Source organism: Ursus arctos, unplaced genomic scaffold, assembly GCF_023065955.2.
Source record: "Ursus arctos isolate Adak ecotype North America unplaced genomic scaffold, UrsArc2.0 scaffold_21, whole genome shotgun sequence".
NCBI lineage: Eukaryota > Metazoa > Chordata > Mammalia > Carnivora > Ursidae > Ursus > Ursus arctos.
The window spans coordinates 11,414,739-11,434,787 of NW_026622886.1; the positions used below are offsets into that span (position 1 = coordinate 11,414,739).

Genomic DNA, 20,049 nt, shown 5'->3' on the forward strand with positions numbered 1-20,049 from the left:
ATACTTCAATTTTGAATTTTAAATTATGAATGTTTTATTAATTTCAGCAAAAGCAAAGTTAGAGCCACTAAGACAGATGTTAAAATGTTCACAGATATACTTTGCTTCTGATGAAAATACAGAATTTTAGTGCTGAAAGAAACCTTAAATGTAAATTCTTTTAACTCTCTCTTCTATTAATGAGGAAACCAAGGACCAGGTAAGTTAAGTGCTTTGGCCAAAAACGTATTCCAATATATCAGGTATGAATCAAGAAAATCCATTATTCTTTTTGCATTTTGCCATGATTCTTGGAAAATAATAAAAATTCAAAGTCAGAGTTTCTAAACTCGCCTCTTTCTTTCTTTCTGTTGTAATTTCTTAAGCTCTGTGCTAACTGTAGACAAAGAAATGAATCAAATAGCGGCTACTAAAATTAGTATCACAAATATTATGCAGTAGAAGATAGCTGTTAAAAGGACCACTGCTCGTCTAGAATAATAAAGTTAGAGGGAGTACTCAAAGACGGGGCCTTGACAGTGGAGAGAACATCTACTACGTGAGACAGCACAGTGTACACAGCCAGTTACCAGAATCATCTCAATAACTCTAGGATGACTGAGTTACATGGCCTTTAGAAAAGATATTGGGGTAATAAAGCCTTCTAGCTTTTATCTTAATTTTACTATTTTCCTTTATAAAAAAGCAGTTATATAACTGTAAGGACGAATCCATATACTAATTTTCAGAGAGTCTTTGCTTCTTTTCTATTTTTATTTGGATCTAAAATTGAGCAAATACATTTTAAGAACAACTTACAAACTCAAACTCATAAGTGCTAGAAATACAGTCAGAATACTCTTTTAAATGACAAATATTCAAAACCAGTTACTAATAAATAATCATCACAATAGCTTCAGTTAAAAAAAATTCAATTTAAAGGTGCTTTTTTATTGTTACCTTGAAGCCATCGAACTTGTGTAGCTGGTCCATATCCCTTTTCATTCTTTGCTGATATCCTGAACACAATGGCAGGCCTGGATGTATAATCGATATGTGCATTTGCAAGTTGCCCGGCAGTTACTATACATGATGTCTTAAGACCACAATAAATCCTCATAAACACAAGTTGACTTGGATTATCTTGTATTTGTGCTGTGCGGATAGCCAAGTAGGCTGAATATTCCAAAATATTTCCAGAAGGGGAGGTTGGAGGTTCCCAGGAGAGATGGATACCCTCAACATTCTTGAAGAGAGGAGAGAAAAAAGAAGACAAAACCAGGTAAAGGTTCTGAAGTTTTCTCTAATATCACTTATAATGCTGAGTCTATCTTTAGAACACAAAATATTGCTTTCCGCTTAAGTAATTGCATTAGATACTAGAACTTCATTGATTTTTTAAAACCTACCTTAACTGGATCTACAATGTTTAAATCGTGCCCACTTTTCAGTATCATAACTAGGCTTAAATGTCTGCCTGTGCCATCCTAAGAAAGGGATTTTTCTTACCTGAAAGCAGATCTTTTCTTCTCTAAAGAGGGGCAGGACCTTAGGATAAAATATAATTCAATTTCATGTGTTCTATTAAAATTCTCCAGCACAAACTTTTTGGTTCCATATAACAAGAACAAAGTTAATAAAGAACACCAGATTTCCCTGAATTTCTATAATTCGGATGCTGTAATTCTGCTTGAAATTTGGTCCTTAAAATTATGAGTGATTAGCAAACATTTTTTAAATTTATAATCCATAATCCACCCCTTTTATTTATTAAGACCTAATTTTTTTTAAATTGAAGTCCTGTTGACGCACACGTTACATCAGTTTCAGGTGTACATTAATCCACCCCTTTTAGATACCTCTCATTCCATCAGATACTAATGAGAATCTCTAAACTGACCGTTTCACTTCACGTACAAAAGTTCAATAATTAAATCAGCACGCCTTGACCTGACATCTCACCTTTGAAATTCTGACTGCAGAAGGAGCTCCAGGAAAACCGGGAATACAAGTTTTAAATTCACTGATTTTGCTGAAAGGGCCTATTCCACAACCATTGATGGCAGCAACCCTGAATCTGTATCCTGTGCCTGGAACAAGATCTTGTTTCTTAAGTAAACTGTAGTCAGGTGCGTCTGCACTTCCTATCTAAAATGTAATACATGCAAAAGTCAAAAGGTGCAATTAATCACTTTTTCATTCAACAAGAAAACTTTTAAAGAATGAATTATGTTTTAAGGTTCTAGTTCACATTTATTTCCCTTTTTAACACATGGAATAAACCTTCGAATACAAAAGCAACTAAGCCCATAAATTGGTGACTCTTAACCAGAGGAAAAGTGCCCTTTCCAGTTAAAAACCACTGATTATAAAAACAAACTGAAGTGTGTTCTGCACATGAAGAATATGAAGGTAGAAACAATTGGACGGCCACTATAAACAAAGTAACAACTATCCGTGTAAACTTAATTCGAGTAGAAATCTCAGAAGAATTACTTTCAAGTAGTCTAACCAGAACAACACCCTTTGGATACAGGCAAGCAAGCTTGACAGAAGTAACCAGCACGTAGTATAGAGCATTTTAAGAATTAATATTCAGCAGATGCTGAATACATGTTAAATAATTGGATTGCATATTCTGGGTAGGAAGTTCATTCCATTCACAACTTTCAAACAGTTTTTGCACGTTCTCCCTAACTCTCCTGCACCACCATTTATAAAGGAGCGATGTCATTTTTATTTTCTAGATGAGGAAACTGAGTCTCAGAGAGGTTAAACAGGTGACTTGTCCGAGGTCACACTGTTGCGTACTAGAACTAATGATTCAAACCCAAATTTACTGGTTCTAAATGCTTATGCTCTGTTTTTCTTTTGGGGAAAAAAGGTAACGTTACTAGGCCCTTAGATATTGTTATTTCCTTATATATGAAATTAAACTACAGCCAGAAATTTCATTAGGTATAATACTAACAAATTATTAACCAGGATTTCTATTTTTGTCAAGAATTGGAAGAATTCTATATGAAAAAGAAAAATATCGTAAGTAATATTAGAGAAACTAAAATGTAACGATAAATGATAAATTCTCCATTCGTGTAGTTCTAGGCAATTCACTCTCTGAAATTCCCCATTCCAGAAAAAAATCAGTTCAATGTGCTTTGGAGCTGTTATCTACTTCATAATTCTTAGGGCTAATGTCTCATTTATATATATGAGTTCTTCCTTAAGGGTTTTCAGAATCAAGAGCAAATTAGATTGTATTCAATAACCTACAGGCGCTTTTAAATTTTTTAAGCAGTGAAATCAGGAATTTAAAAAGTTCTCAGTAAAGGGGCGCCTAGGTGGCTCAGTTGGTTAAGCATCAGACTCTTGATTTCAGCTTAGGTCACGATCTCAAGGTCTTGAGATAGAGTAGAGGCTCCTCGCTCAGTGGGGAGTCTGCCTCTCTCTCTCTGCCCCTCCCCTGACTTGCACACTCACACATGTGCACTCTAAAATAAACAGATAAATCTTAAAAAAAAAAAAAAAGTTCTCAGTAAGAAAAAATGTTCCATTCTCTAAACACACCAGGTAACAAAATTAGAGATATTTCAAAAAATCCTTATCTGTACTAGCCAGACCATATTATTTATGACTTAAAATCCAGCCCAGTGATTGTATAAGGTTTTTTAAGTGACCTGCTTGTGATATATTCCATAAAAAGTGCCTTACAAGAGAATACAAGATAATTAGGCATATAGATAGAATTCTCAGTTATAGATTGTGAGCAGATCTCAATTTCTTGCATTCAAGTGACTTGAATCAGGATTATAAAAAAAGATCTCATTCATGAAACTTACAACTCACAGTGTAGGAAATGTATCAATAGCTACCTTTGAGATGCTTTGCTTTCCTTTTGGCAGCAAATAAAACTGGCTCACCAAAGCTGTATTATTTTTAAAAATTCCTACATCACACCACTGTCGTTCTCCTGCTTTCATTGTGGCCGCTGGATTTGAAGGAGTCTCTTTCTAATTTCAGAGAAAGAAAAATTTATCAGGATTCTTACTGGGCATATAAGAAACCTCAAGATTTAATAAATCCATGCAGTGATCTACAAGTAGGTATATGGGTAAACACCACAACATTAAAAGCTCATAAGTAAATAAACTCTTAACAGATTAGGTCAACTGACAGTGAAACAGGGACGCCAACTCAAACACAGGGAGTGACGGGCATTCTCCAGGTCAGTAGCTCTGCACTACCCACCTAGCTGGAGTTAGCATGCTTTCCAATCAGTGGTATGTTAAAATGCCAGCTGTTTTATAGAACACTGTCATTTCAGAGACCCTCTCAGAAAATGTAATCCCTTTAGTGTGACATTATACCTTGCTCCAAAAGGAGCAAATAAGAAAAAAATTCATTCCAAGCTGGCTTATTTCTAGATTCAAAAACAACTAGCAGAAATTCAGTGATCTTTGTACTTGAAATACCTGTGATTCTCCAAACCTAAAAGGAGAAAAAATGTTCAAAACTAAAATGCAATTTGAATATACTTTAGTGAAGTATATACTTAAGAGGAGCAGATTAAACAGTTTCACATTTTTTACCTTGCTTTAAAACAAATAAACTCCCTCTACCTTAAGCTACTTTTAGTGATAAGTGAATTATACTTATCCCTGGAACTAACCTTTTTAAGCCATCTTCTTTATAAATGAGACACTGTTTCCAGAAGCTCAAAACAAATGTGCACTTCAGTTATTTATTTCTGTCTTAAATATATAACAGCAGAGGTACATGCTTATAATTCACATTATTGGTTATTTAGGCCATCACACATGACAAAGTGAGCTAACTAGGAAAGTCTTTAAGGTTTTTTTTTTTTTTAAAGGAATATCTTTAAACTTGTTTTCATTTTTAAAGTTGTAAAAACTCTCTTCAACAACTTTTATAAAACAACTGGCTCCAACTGAAATAACAAATACCATTCTGGCTGATGTGTTGCAAAATACATTTAGGAGAAAAAAGTTCCCTTTAATAAGTCTTCCCTGAGAAGAGTCTAAGAACTCCAGGACTTAACAATCTGGAAAGGTGAAAGCTGATGAAGGTAAATATATGATCAAAATTCATAAAATTGAGAGAAGACTAAAACTACCGACAATTCCTGAAGATTCTAAGAGGTAAATATTAGGTCAGATAAAAACTCTCGCTCATAGCAATAAAGTTGAAATGGCTGATAATTTTAAAATAAATTAAAAAGTATATACACACACATGCACACACACATACGTATTATCCTTATATCTACCTCATTAAGACAATCGTGGTATATTTGTGAGGCACAAACCTAGCATTTTAAGTTTGGTGCCATGCACCAATTCTGGCCTTTCATAAAACAACTCAATGTCAGAGATTACTGATCTACCCTATAGGTATGTCTAACCCAATATTGCAATATTCTGCTGTTCTCCCAATAAGTAGCTACCAATAGAGCCATTGAAGTTTTATATTCTGTAATATGTCTTTTTATTCTTTAAGCCATTAATGTAATTTACATATATACATATATATGTACACATACACTCTATTTCTATATAAAATATTGTACAGTACTATACAGAACTACTGAAGGCCCAGAGAGGTAAGTAAAAATTATCTGTGGCCGCACAGCCTGCAGAACGTCATCTAGCATTGTAATGAGTATGTGCATGGACTCACATGCGAGTGAGAATGTATGTATTGTGTGTATCTTTTAATAAAATTGGGATATATATATATATATATGTTATTTTTTATGCAGCTTTTTTCACTTAACATTATACTGTAAACATTTTTCTATTCAAGCCTTCATTTCTCAATCTTTGGCAAGTCATTACTAGAGGACACCTAAGAATCTTTTCATGAGTTTACGCTGGAGCTGCCCAGCACTCCACCTGTAAACACACGTGATCTTTAGGTCATGTACTTACAGAAAACGGCATCGCTGTAGCATGTGCTTCTACACGGCTGATCTTAGTTGCAGGCAGTGCACATGCTTCATCCACTAAAAACCAAACAATTCATCATGTAAGACTTATGTAATCACTTAGCAAACAGACACATCAAAATATAATTTATAAGCATACAAAAAATAGCCAGAGGGAGAAAAGCACAATAATTAGAAATACGGACCCTCTAACTCAAACTAATTCACAAAGTTCATTTCTCGAGGGTTTGATGACTAGCTAGAACTTCAGAGAATGTTTACCAAAGATGAAACACAAGTCCTATTGCAAAAGAATGAAATGAGAACTTACAAAATCAGAAATCAAGCTGGGGGAATTATTACTCTATAATTTAAAAAATGAATCTTTTCTATGGGAAAAAAATTTGCTGAATATATTCACGGAAGGAAAAATACATTCCGAATGTATTTCAGTGTGTGCTGATTTAAATATTTTATGGAAGGCAGCAGAGTATATTGTATAATAATTTTAATTGAAATGTTTTATCTGTTTATATATGATTCAATCCAAGATGAAATGCAATTCCCATCTAAACAAATAAGTTTGATGAATTTATATACAAAAATGGTTCAAAATACAGTATGCGAAACACATTTCAAACCTTCAGATTTGGTACTGAATGTTGTTAGTGAAGTTTCATCTTTAACAACTGCCCCATTTGTACTGGATGATTCAGTTTTAATGGTCTGCTGGGTTACCATAGTTTGTGCGCTGGAAACAGAACTGGATACAGAAGGTTCAGGGATTACTGTTCTTAAGTCCAGGCAACTACTTAGAACACCTATATTTGCTGAAGTATGAGGACCTAAAATTAAAGTGAAAAGATCAATTATTAACATAATGCCTGCAATAAGTGTGCCATCTTAAGGTTCTCATCATACAACTCTTGTTATTTTCAATTTTAAAATCATAAACATGAGTACTGTACATGTCATTCATATGAATTAACCACCAGGCATAAAATGTTTAGAAAAATAAAGTGCACTACACATATAGCAGACGTCCAACTTCTCAGCTGCTTCTTCCACTCTAACACTGAAGCATTGTTCTCTCCTAAATCATAGATCAAATGCCCTGCTTCCCATTTTAAGGAAAAATACAGAAGCAATCAGGCATGAATGCCATCAATTTTCTGCCTTCTCCTGCCCTAAACTAGAAATGTATTTGTGATTGTGCCCATCCTTTCTGTCTTCTCTTCCATTTCAGAGGATGAACTGACCTCTCTCCTGAGGAAGGATAATCTACCCTCCTGTGCTCTTGGACCCATTCCTTCCCCGTATTTTGGGACCTTCTTTCATCAATCATTCCTTTCTCTTCAGGGTTTTCAGATTCTTTTTCATTAGTTTTTGGCCATTGATCCACAAACATTAACAAGCCTCTCAAGTAAACAAATATGCATCTTCTTTGACCCCACAAATCTCCTCCAGTTACCTTTGCCCCTCACTAATTCCCTTCAGAGCAGTCTCTACTTCCTTGACCTCCTCAAACGTGGTTTCTAGCCTGCTAATCTAATGAAATGGCTCTGGCAAATGTCAATGATTTCTAAGGGATGCCTTTCGAATTCCATTTACTTGACCTTTCTGCAACGTAAACAATGCTGACCGCATACTCCTTTTTGAAGCCGTTTCTATGACTTATAATTACTCATTCCACAATACTGAAGATTTACTATTCACCAGATATTATGCTTCTTTCTACAGTGTTGAAGCAAAGCAAGCATGGTTAATATCTCAAGTTATAATCATGTGGTAGAGAGAGACATGCATACCCAATAAATATATATAGTCACAAACTGTGATGCCCAGAAAAAATAGGACACCAATCTCTTTGGTTCTTTTCTTGACCTTCTAGGAACCACTTTTCAATCTCTTTAGCTGGTTTCTTCTTTTCAAATGACTCTTTAAATGCAGGTGTTCCCAAGTCCTCTCTTTTCTCCATCTACATATTTTCCTATGCTTTAACTACCCTTCACAAATCATACATCTCTCAAATCCATATGTCCTGGGCATTGTGCCAGGTGCTAGGAATCTCACAAGTCAGACAAGGTCCCTGCTGTTGTGGAGCTTATCTTTTAGATACCCTTAACTTTTACATTTTACTTCCAGCCAAAACTACTACCTAGACTCTACACCTAAGTATCCAACTGCCCATTAGAAATCTTTACCAATATGTTCTTCAAGTGCCTCAAAAACACTAAGTTCAAAGATGAACTCACCTTTTACCCAAGTCTGTTCTTGCTCCTATATTTCATATCTTGATGAAGACTATCATCATCCATTGAATTTCCAACCCAAAAAACTGGGAGTCATGGTCAACTCATTTTTATTTCTCATATCCAACCAGTTTCCAAGGCTAATAATGGATCCTAGCTTCTAAAATGTGAAAAATGACATAGTCTCTCCTCTCCACCCTACCCACTGCTTTAGTCTCTGTGTCTCTTGCAGTCCTAAAAGAATACCCTAACAGGTCTCCCAATCATTTCCTACTATAATTCTTCTGATGGTGAGGCCATAGTGTTCTTTCCAAACAACAACTAATCATGTCACTCTTCCACTTTTGAAACATACCAGCTACTCTAACCTACAGAGAAAAAGTCCAATTTCCTCTTGTTAACCTGACATTGGGCAGCCATTCATTCACATATTTGAATGTCTACGATCTACCAGATACTGTCATTGTACAACCACTCTGGTTTTCCCATTTGCCTAGTACTAATTTTATCCAAACTGCCTTACAACATAGGATTTAGAGTGCATTAAGATTCTGAAATCTCAAAGCTCCTATTTGTTTTCAAGAATATAAACTTCTTTATAGGACAGACATAGAAAATCACTATAAGAAAGAAAAATAGGGGCACCTGGGTGGCTCAGTTGGTTAAGTGTCTGCCTTAGGCTCAGGTCATGATCCCAGGGTCATAGGATCGAGCCCCACATCAGGCTCCCTGCTCAGAGGGAAGCCTGTTTCTCCACCCCCCCCCCCAACCAACCTGCCATTCTCCTCCTGTGCTCTCTCTCCCTGTCAAATAAATAAATAAAATCTCAAAAAAAAAAAAAAAAAAAAAGACAGAAATATAAGCTGCAGCCCAGGAACAGGCTAATTTTGACCAAATGATTCTAATGGGTATTAAGAGGGCACATACTGCATGGAGCACTGGGTGTTATACGCAAACAATGAATCATGGAACACTACATCAAAAATTAATGATGTACTGTATGGTGACTAACATAACATAATAAAATATTTTTAAAAAATCAAGAAAACAAAAGTGTCCTCCTTTTCCACATGTAATGAAATGAGGAAAAATTACAGGAAATTGTTTTCCTTGAATACTTTTATCTACCATGAACTCATAAAGAAAAAACGGAAATAAAAATAATATTCAACTTGTTAAGCTTGCATCACTGAAGAGGATTTAGATTTATATCAGCTGTCATGATTTTTTCAAATTAAAAATACAGTTACATGTTTCTATGTTACAGACATATCAGAATGAGATTTATAAAATAATTTTAGATATTGAAATCAGGCACAATGCTTAATGTATCTCAAGTGGTATGAGAACATTCAAATGAATTCATTTTAAATATAAGGTTCACTGAATTACAAGCTGTCCCATGAATGTAATCAACAGTTCTCATAAATGAACTACCTTTCTGAGGATAATCCAGTCACTTGCTAAACAAGTATTTACTAACTGACTACTATTAACCAGGCATGGATCCAGGTGCTGAGGAAATAGAAATGAACAAGAAAATCCCTGCCCAAAATAAATAATTTCTGATAGTTCTAAGTGCTAAGAAAATACAGTAATGGGAGAGGGACACTGCAACACTGGCCAACCTCTAATGTCATATAAGAGCTTGCCTCATCTGAATTCCATAGCTCGTAACTAAGTGTTACTATTCAGGTAAGTGCTTCCTTGGTATCTTGACATCGCTCAAACTAGGGTCAATATGGCAGGCTAATTATGATTTTGAAAATGGATCAAAACCATAGAACATTTACTTTTCCAAAGACTAAAATTCCCTACTATTATAAAAAGTTTTAGCTTTATTTAAAATGCCATCCTCATACCTTCATTTTTCCTTAGTACGTCCACGACACAACTATTATGATTAGAAGCATTAGTTGCCAAAGATGAATGTAAAGTGGCATTAGAATCAGTTGATGCTTTGAGATCTGGTCTGTTTTTCACAGAAGTTCCTTTCATAGCTGTATGTTCGGTTTTTGTATTGTTCACTGTATCACTGATCTATAAGAAATAAATAGTTTATTGTAGCAAGCAATGTTCAATTGAATAAAAATACATGTAAAAAACAAGCATAATAATTTACAACTTAAATGGTTTCGAAAATAAATTTACCAAGATATAAAACAGTTTAAATTATATTCTTAATTTGTATAGGATTATTCTTTAAATTTTACAATAGTTTAAGAAAACAATTCCTTCACTTAATCTCCATTCTCAAAAGATCAGTTCTGAAGGGGAACGGGAGGGTATATTCTGAGGGAAAAAAAACGCTATATTTTTATAAGTGGTAGTTAGTATTCAAGTAAATATGCATGTAACACAGGAGACAATACCAAAGCTACCGAGTTTAACATTTTTGTCAAATTTTCTTAAGAAGGTCAATATGGATATTAAAGATCTGATGACTCCTAAAACTAAAATCTCAGTTCAAGCAAATGAACTGTTCTGTATGAGTTTTCCAACGAGAGATCAAGATTTAATACATACACATATCAATATTCTTTACCATTAAACATTTTAGATAGGAATCTTTCTAATTCTGTTTTTCTTTGTCTTCTTATGCACACTATAATGAATATATTTGAACTTTCTGATAATTCAAGTCGTCAATGTGAATACCAGCTACTATATAGCAATACCTATGGGTCTACCGCACCACAAAAGTGATCTGGCTTCATTCAAAAACCCCAATATTGTTGCCCCTTTTTACTTAGCTGTTTTTTGTTACTTTTCTGTCTCCATCTTGATTGTTAAATATAACTCTATAGTCAGTTATAACTTCTTATGGCCCTAAAGATACTTCTCCATCACAGTCATGTTCAGAACACATGCGCTTATACCTACACATCATTGTCCTTGAAAAGAATCTACCGTATATTTAGATAGCGGCTTGCCATACAAAACCAGTGTAAATCCTAGTAAGCTTATTCATCAGTCTCTACAAGTACCTATTGTGAAGCACTTCATAAACAAGAAGGAACCTCACAAACATCAGTGCTCAATTTAGCAACTCATATTCTCTGGTCCACAAAGTACATGGTAAAGAAATATATTTCATATCCATTTTCGAAGTATTAGTTGAAATTTAAAATGAGTGTGTATGACATTAAAAAATGTCAAAAGACAGATTTCAAGATACAGTATAAATTATAAGGGATTAACCTCTGATGCTATGTGTAATGAGGGTAGACTTCAATTTCTCGCTTAGGGGTTCTTCATTTTGGCTACTATCATAGTGATCCATGGAGCGTCCCTTTAAAACCACAGTTATCTGCACATCATCCTAAAGATTCTGCATCACTAAATCTCGGGAAAGGCTGGGATTCTGTGTATGTTTGTTTTTTAATCTCAGAGGTGATTCTAATATGCAGCCAGGGTTGAGAACCTCTGCCCTAGGGTAATATGCTAAAAATATGAATAAAAATTGGGACTCTAACCTTAAACATTCATTTGTCACCATAAATTTTTTTTAACTTACGCTGTTAGGAATGGTGCTATTACTGCCTTGTCTGTGAGGGTCCATTCTGACTCCTGCAGGAATAAGAAAGTTCAGACTGACATGCTCTAAATTAGCTTCAATACAATATATTACAATCAAGTATTTCCAGAAGTTAGGTATTAAAGGTTAAAAAGTATCTTTATCAAAGTTAATCTATTTTCTTAATAGTTTGCTTAATAGTTGACTAAAATCCTTTCTAAAAGAACATGTAAAATTAAAAGTGTTTTTACTTTCCAAGTGCCTGTTACTGTATGAAATACTTTTGAAAAAAGCTGAAATATTTATGAAAGCTAATTAAAACCATCTCCCGAAGTCAGGCAGCATGTCAAATTAAGAAAGTACATCAGAATGAACTGCAGAACAAGCACTGTATCCCACATGTCTACGCATTCTACCACGTCATAATGATAAGACAGCCAAGCTTCAGAGTTGAAATGCAATGTATTTGATTAACCCGGCAGGAAACATCATATCATAAAATTTTTAAAACTAGGGCATAATTACTGGTTTTCCTGCAGTAACTTTTTAAAAAAGCATATGAGCATGCATGTTTTAAGGTGAAAATTATGTTACCTTGCATATTTGGTGCTGCTGAAGACTCTGACGATGCAGCTTGGTACGGCAAGTCTGTATTCAGCTGCAAAAGATAGCCCTCAACTGTAGGCACTTCATCCCATTTGACATGGAAAGAGTTGGTAGTGGCTTTGATTAGTTGTACTTGTGATGGTGCCGGTGGTTTCTCTAAAGAACAATATTGATATTATACATTGATATTTCAAATGTATCAAAAATATTCCCTATATAGTTTGTGTGGGCCTAGGGTCCTGAAACATCAGCAATGAGGATTTCAACGGTTTACCAAGAGGGAGAAAATTTACTCAGATAAACATAGCTATCATAGGTCAAATGAAAACAGTTTGGGGTTCTGATTCTATTTATTTATTTAATTATTTATACAAATAGCTCTACACACAAAACAATCCAGTTCCAAGCTATTTGTCATCAGAATCAGATTAAACATTTCTATGTTTAATCATAGAAGTGCAAGGGAGTGGGGGGAAGCAAGTATTTTATAGTTATACCTACATTATTTTACCTTCTTTGTAAGTTTTTAATTTTATGAGGCAATTTTCAGCCAATAGCATACATGTCAGAAATACTGTTAATGTTAGCAAAGATGATTTGGACATGATATTTTGGGAAAATGTAACTTCTTCAAGTTAATATCCTCTTATCAAAACTTGTACTACCCCAAACAAGGAATTACTTTGGTATAAAATACTACCAACATTTCCAAAACAAATAGCAATCGCAGACTTTTAGAACTCGGAAAAAGAACCTGAGATTATTTCTACAATACCCTTGTCCTCTTTTTGTTTACCTACCAATTCAGGGAACTCACAATTCTTGAAGGAGTACATTCCATCTTTAGACAGTTACATAAGAAAATGTATTCTTCTAGTGAATTGATATCTATAAGCTACAATTTAATCTTTATAGAACAAGTCTAATACCTATCTTTTTGTATCTTTTAGAGAAGCGGTCAGCAAACTGGCTGGCTTATGGGCTGTTTTTGTAAATAAAGTTTTATTGAAACAAAGCTATGCTCATTTGTTTATGTATTAGTTATGACTGCGTTCATTCTACAGCAGCAGAATTGCAGAGTTATAATAGAGACCATACAGCCTGCAAAGCCTAAAATATTTACTATCTAGCCCTTTACAGAAAAATTTGAAGACCGTGTTTTAGAGGATAAGTAAACCTAGTACCTCCAACTATTCCCCATGTAGATTTCTCCATAATCCTATTCACAATCCAGTTTATTTACATGTCTTAAAGTAAGACAACCCATACAAGCAAATAATAAGAAGACAAGTCCAAGAGGTACATCACCCACATAATAGAAGTTACATGAAGAGGAAATAGAGAAAACAGAAGGGTATAAACCAATGAAATAAATCAATTCCCAGAACTGAAGAACATGAGATTCCAGACTGAAAGGGCCCACTAAGTACTCAACACAATGGGTTAAAAATAGATGCACAAGCACATCACCATGAAATTTAAGACAGTGGGGACCAAAAAAAAAAAAAAAAAAAAAAAAAAAAAAATCTGAAAGCTATCAAGGGTGAGGGGGAAGGTCACATTTAAAAAGAACAAAAATCACAAGTGGTTTGGGTTTCTCAACAAAAAAACTAGAAGCTTGAATACGGTATAACAATGCTTTCAAAATTCTGAAGGGTAATGACTTCCAATGTAGAATTCTATTTCCATGCAAATGGCCAATTAAGTGGAAGAAAGACTGAACAAATCTCCAAACAATGAGAAATCTCAAAATAAATTTATCACCTATGCACCCTTTTCCTGGGATGTGTTCCACAAAAAATGAAAAAGTAAACTAAGAAAGGGAAAAATATGGGATCCAGGAAACGGGGAATCCGGCACAGGTGAGAGGCAAAAGATATCCCCAGGAAGATGATGAAGGGAGACTCCAAGATGATAGCTGGACTCGATTTGTGGAGGACAGCCATCCCAGATTGGAGCAGGAGAAATTTCTTCAAGACGATGAAATTTGATAGAATATCTGATGCATCTAACCATAATGAGAGAAGATTTAAACAAATAACAGAGTATGGATTGAATTAGTGGTAGATACATGCAAATCTAAAACAAACAAAAGTGACAATTATTAATCCATGGCAAATAAAAAATTGTGCGAGAAAAGTATCACAATATTCTACATGGCTCACCTGTGAACAGTGTTTATATGGTCATAATGTAAACAATAAAAATCGAACAAAATTATGGTCTAACCATATTGAGAGAATGAGGGTAGGAAAGGCGTATAGGAGAGAGGCGAGGAATGATGGGAAGAAGAGATAAATCCTTAATTTCCATAGTAGAAAGTGAGCATTTTATGCCTAAACATCAAAGTAACTATATATTCATGTTATATGGAAATATGGAAGTAAATACCAAAAGAACTGTTTAACAGAGTTGAAAGCAGATGCTTGTGAAGCAAGGAAAATGAGAGGAAGGTTGGAGCAAAGGACTGCTGTTTTTCATACAAAGCTTTACGGAATTAATCACTCTTTTAAATACTAACAAATTCACAAAGATTAACTAAAAGTGAAAAAAGGCAAGATGAAGAGCCCTCATTTCCCCAATCCCCAAATTCATGCCAACTTATCAAGAGGAGAAGCAAAATCTAAATTTTGACCTTATGATAGTGACCACAATTATTTTTAGATAGATATGCATGTCTAAAGAAAAGGTTTATGGAAAAACTGGCCACTCAGAGTCAGTAATTTTTAACCTTTTAAAGTCACAGATCCCTTAGACAATCTGTTGAAAGTGATGCATTCGCTGCCAAGAAAAATTTATACACACATTTTTCTTCCAATCTCAGAGGCTGAAGTTTATCCTTGGACTTCAGGCAATAACTCCCAATTTCAAAGATGCATCAGTAAGTTGGATTTTCTATATTTCTTTCCTGCTTGCTAGTATGTGCTTCTTCCATAGAAAATATTTACTCCCTTAGTTGTTCCATTTATTATTTTTTCAATTATCTTAATTTTAAAATTAAACTGCTTTTATATTACCAAAGCAAAACATGCCTCTGTAGAAAATACAGATGAGAGAAAAACCTTTCAGAAAATGTTGACTCTCACCTTTTAGATAACACTTTGGTACACAATGTACCAGATTTTACTTTTTATACACTTAAAAGACAGTGGAATCATAGGTATGTTTTATAATCTGCTTTACTCATGTAACAACACACATTACATCTCCAGATCTGATTTCTTGACTGACCTCCAGATTTCTTTATTCATCAACTACGTATTTGGTCTCCTTATTCAAACCTAGCATAGTCTAAATGAAACTCTTCATTTTCTCCATAAACTGGTTTTCTCCTCAGTCTTCCCCATCCCAGTAAATGGAAATACCATCAAGTTATTCAAGCTAAAGACTTCATCCTCCGTTCCTCTCTTTGTGCCACACGCCACACCCAATTCATCAACCAGTTCTGTCAACAAGAACTCCAAAACATCCAGAATTCATCCACTTCTCCCCATCTTCACTGGCACCACTGTAGTCTAAGACTTCTCTGACTCCTGTGAAAGCCTCTTAACTGGTCTCCTGTGCGCACTTTTGCCCACCTACAATTTATTTTCCACACAACTGCACTGCCCATTCCAAAACGTACATCCGATCACGACACATCTCTCCTCCCAACTAATAAACTACCCTCGTACTTTATAAACAACCTAAACTCTACCAAGATGTGCGAGGCCTTATGATCTGTCCTGCTGTCACTTCTCTAACCTCCACTCCTACGCTCTCCTCTTCCATTCAGCTCAAATCTGTTCCCAAATGTGCCAAGTATTCCTATCTCAGGGCCCTTATACTTGCTGTTCACTCTTGCTACAGTGTTTCTCCCACAGCCTTTTCCACGGACAGCATCTCCCTCCATTTGGATTATATCCCAAATGCCGTCTCATACTTTTCTAACTACCCACTTTGAAGTTAACCCCACTTCCCCATTCCAGTACGTCCCATGACTATCCCACTGGTCTATCTTACTACCTTCACACGCTTACCAGAAACGGAACTTATTTTATTACTTTGTCTGATTAGTGTCCATCATCCTACTGCCCTCATACTAAGAATATAAGTTCTTTGACATTAGGGACATTATCAGTCCCTTTCACTGCTGTAGCATTTCACTTCTCAGCATGTAAAACAATTTAGAACAATTCCTGACAGACAGGTGTCAGTCAATAAATATTTATTGAAAAATGGATGAGTTTGATATTTAAAAATTTTTAGTGTTGTAATACTTTTATAAAAATCTTTTTGGGGGTACCTACGTGGTTCAGTTGGTTGGGCATCTGACTCTTGATTTTGGCTTGGGTAGTGATCTTAGGGTCGTGGGATTGAGCCCCACCTCGGGCTCCATGCTCAGCCGAGAGGCTGCTTGGGATTCTCTCTCTCTCTCTCTCCCTCTAACTGCCCCCCTCCCATGCTCTCTCATGTACTCTCTCTCTCTAAAAGTCAATAAATCTTTTTAAAAAATCTTTTTATTTTGGAATACTTTTAGATTTACAGAAAAAATGCAGAGTTCCCATATACTCTTTACTGTTTCCCTCAATGCTAACATATTTGTTAAAACTAAGAAATTGACACTGGAATAATACTATAAACTACAGACTACTCAGATTTCACCTGTTTTCCAACTAATGTGTTTTTGTTGTTGTTGTTGTTGTTCTAATACAATCTAGGGTACCACCTTGCATTTAGTCTTCCTGTCTCCTTAGTCTCCTCCGATTTGTGACTATTTCTCACTTTCCTTGTTTTTCGTTTTTTTTTTTAAGATTTTATTCATTTATTTGAGAGAGAGCGAAAGTGAGAGATCACAGAGGGAGAGGGAGAAGCAGGGAGCCCGATGCAGGGCTGGATCCCAAGATGCTGAGATCATGACCTGAGCTGAAGGCAGACGCTTAGCCGACTGAGCTGCCCAGGTGCCCCTCACTTACACTGATTTCTTGATTAAGACAGTGTTTTCCAGGTTTCTCCACTGTTAAGCTACTATTGGTCCTTTTCTATATTCTGTGCTTTGAAAGGGAGTCACTAAATCCAGTCTATACTCAAGAAAAGGGAAATTAAGTAACTCTCCTGGGATGGGGGGGAGGGAAGGAAGGAAATTTTCCCGGAATGGTAAGTAACTACATATAATATTTCTTCCATTCATTTTTAATTACGGAAAAGAGAGGCAGTGGCATTTACACTAAATCTCAAGAGACAGACAGTGTTCATGTATTTATTTACCTGAAGGAAAAATTACATTTGTTGAATACTCTTACCTACCAGTATCAAGATACCAAAGATCCTTGCAGCAAACTTGACTATTCAGTGCTTTTTTGTAGCCATCTCTTCCACTCCAAAAATACAATCGAGTGCCAATTGCAACAGCACAGTGTCCAGCTCTTGGTCTTGGTCTTGAATTTTTTTTATCTTCCTGAGAATCTGATACTAGGGTGGTCCACTCTGCTGTATCTAAAAGACAGAAATATCCATGACTATTATATTGTTCTTAAACAACAAAATAACAAAAATTCTTTTATTAATAAATTTTATTTCAGTAAGTAACTCTTAAAAGACTCACCGAGATTTAGGTAAGAAAATGAGCTAGTACATCTCCATTCACAATCATGAGGTGAAGTCTCAATATTCTCCCCCTTGTGTGGAACCCATCCACCAAAAATGTACATCCTGAACAACAAAAAGAGAGAAGATAAAGTGCTGGGTTTTTTTTTTCCTAAAGCTTTAATTTTTTTTTTTTAGATTTAAAATGCTAAGAATAGACTGAAATTTCTTATTTGTTGACTCAAAACTCTGGGACTATTCACTTACTTAATCATGATCAAGGTAATGGGAATAAGATAATGAATAAAATGGTCTTCTCTGAGGAGTTTACAATTTCATGAAGCAATACAGAATCAAATTCTTTCTCTCTGGCAAGTTGAAAATCAAAATTATATATAATATACTAAACGTACGTCAGTCAGAAAGATAGTCAAATGGCCTATGACACCCAAAATCAAGTTCAGAGTTGTATGTATACAGTAATGAAAGAGGATTAAGTTTCTTATAACTTTGGTCACTGATATCTACTCAAATAAAAAACTTTAAACTATGTTCCTCGGGGCCCTACGAGTTCTTGAGACATGCCTAATAGCTGCTGAAGGAGAAGGGCTCATCAGGCAGCGCTTAGGGTCCATATGACCTCATGCCAACCAGACAAGCTTGATTTTCTATTTTATATAGAGAGTTCCAATGGAAAATCACATTTTATAAAAGCGTTCTGATATTCTGAAAAATATATCTTATTGGATTTTGTTTATGGCTATTTTTAAAAAAGAACTAATGAGGTTCTAGTTGTTTCCTAAAACATTACTGGTAAGAAAAAGTCCCTACACAAGGAAAACACTTAATTAATTTCTATTTATACAATAATGTACAAATAAGGAAACTTGCTGATGATAGTATAACAGCTAACCTTTATGGAGTTTATGTACCAGGCACTGTTTGGAACATTTCAAACACATTAATCCACTGAATCCTCAAGACAACCTTGTGAAATAGGTTTTTTATTATCTGAATTTTATATGTGAGGAAATTGAGGTACAAACAGATTAAATTTCCCCGCCCCACGCAATACAGGACAAATACCAAAACTGGAGACTTGAATTCATGCAATCTGGTTGCGGAGTTTATGTTCTAACCATCACTCTGTTCAAAGTTCAATCACTGACCATACATACTGAGTACATACCTGAGTACAAATCCAGCACTACCAAAAGTAAGTAAACGAAACACTGAGTTAGGTATGTCAAACCTGGCAATGGAGGCCAGGCCAGACAACACTCTGCCTCACACTTATTTAATACCTACTCTGCGCAAGGCACTGTAAGAAATGCACAGAAATATAAGAGGCAGCAGGATAAGAAAATGGCACAGTAAGTATTTTAGCTTCTATAGGCTTATTATTTTAGGTTTAGTAAACACAATCAAACGTTGTTAAATTCAGTAATCTATTTCTAAGCAATTGGTAACACCACTCTTCTCTGCGTGTATCTTTCTTAACTGGGATTTTAAAAAAAAGTGAAAAAAAAAAAACCACCATACTTATTTCCTATAACACTGGCTGTGTGAAGGCTTCGTGGAAGTGGCACTGTCCCTTTAGTTTCTGGTTTTGACCAAGACATAGTTTCTAGAAGTAAAAATAAGTATATTAGCAATTTGGTTTAGTAACAGCAAATTACCTCACCTTGCAGAATTTTAAAAAATAAAACAAAAAAGGACTTACCAAAAAGAAGCAAAAATGTTTCAAAACCATTACATGAACTTCCTCTTAAAACAAACATTTCCAGCTGACATAAATAGCCAATGACAGTAATCTATTTACACCTGAATGTTTGCATTTGTAATGGAGAAGTGTACTTAGGATGCCGCCAATTTTGAATTAAAACCAGATTAGGGATTTTAACATTTTAGGTAAGAGCACATTGTGTAGAAGATAGTCAAAAGCGAGAGGCACACTTACCCATCGCTCACTCACTCCTAGGCTGTCTTTAAAAAGAGCTAGCCACAGTTTTTTCACTGACCAGCAATAACATCACTAATGCTACATTTCCTGTAGACAGAGTAACCATATAAATTTGATCATCCCCAAGTGGGACACTTCACAGAGCGATAATTGGTACTATTGATAATTACACACAGGACAATAAGCATCAATCAGGGCCCTCTCAGGCAAACCATGACATATG

The 20,049-nt window shown here is 35.2% G+C and overlaps 1 protein-coding gene across 2 annotated transcripts in view; it reads right to left on the reverse strand.

The window, feature by feature from the left end:
• Positions 1–742: 742 nt before the first annotated feature.
• The window catches only part of HCFC2 (host cell factor C2), a 31,610-nt gene continuing 12,303 nt past the window's right edge, over positions 743–20,049 (reverse strand). The window contains exons 5-16 of one of the 2 annotated variants that reach the window (XM_026499779.4): positions 19,406–19,490; positions 17,883–17,989; positions 17,585–17,773; positions 12,287–12,454; positions 11,693–11,745; positions 10,038–10,215; positions 6,565–6,768; positions 5,928–6,001; positions 3,852–3,989; positions 1,942–2,127; positions 1,489–1,527; positions 743–1,225 (exon numbers count right to left, since the gene is read on the reverse strand). In XM_026499779.4, the coding sequence (XP_026355564.1) occupies positions 911–1,225; positions 1,489–1,527; positions 1,942–2,127; positions 3,852–3,989; positions 5,928–6,001; positions 6,565–6,768; positions 10,038–10,215; positions 11,693–11,745; positions 12,287–12,454; positions 17,585–17,773; positions 17,883–17,989; positions 19,406–19,490 (1,736 nt within the window). In that variant the 3' untranslated portion in view covers positions 743–910. The remainder of the gene's footprint in view (positions 1,226–1,488; positions 1,528–1,941; positions 2,128–3,851; positions 3,990–5,927; positions 6,002–6,564; positions 6,769–10,037; positions 10,216–11,692; positions 11,746–12,286; positions 12,455–17,584; positions 17,774–17,882; positions 17,990–19,405; positions 19,491–20,049) is intronic. The other variant, XM_026499780.4, reaches the window with a different exon arrangement.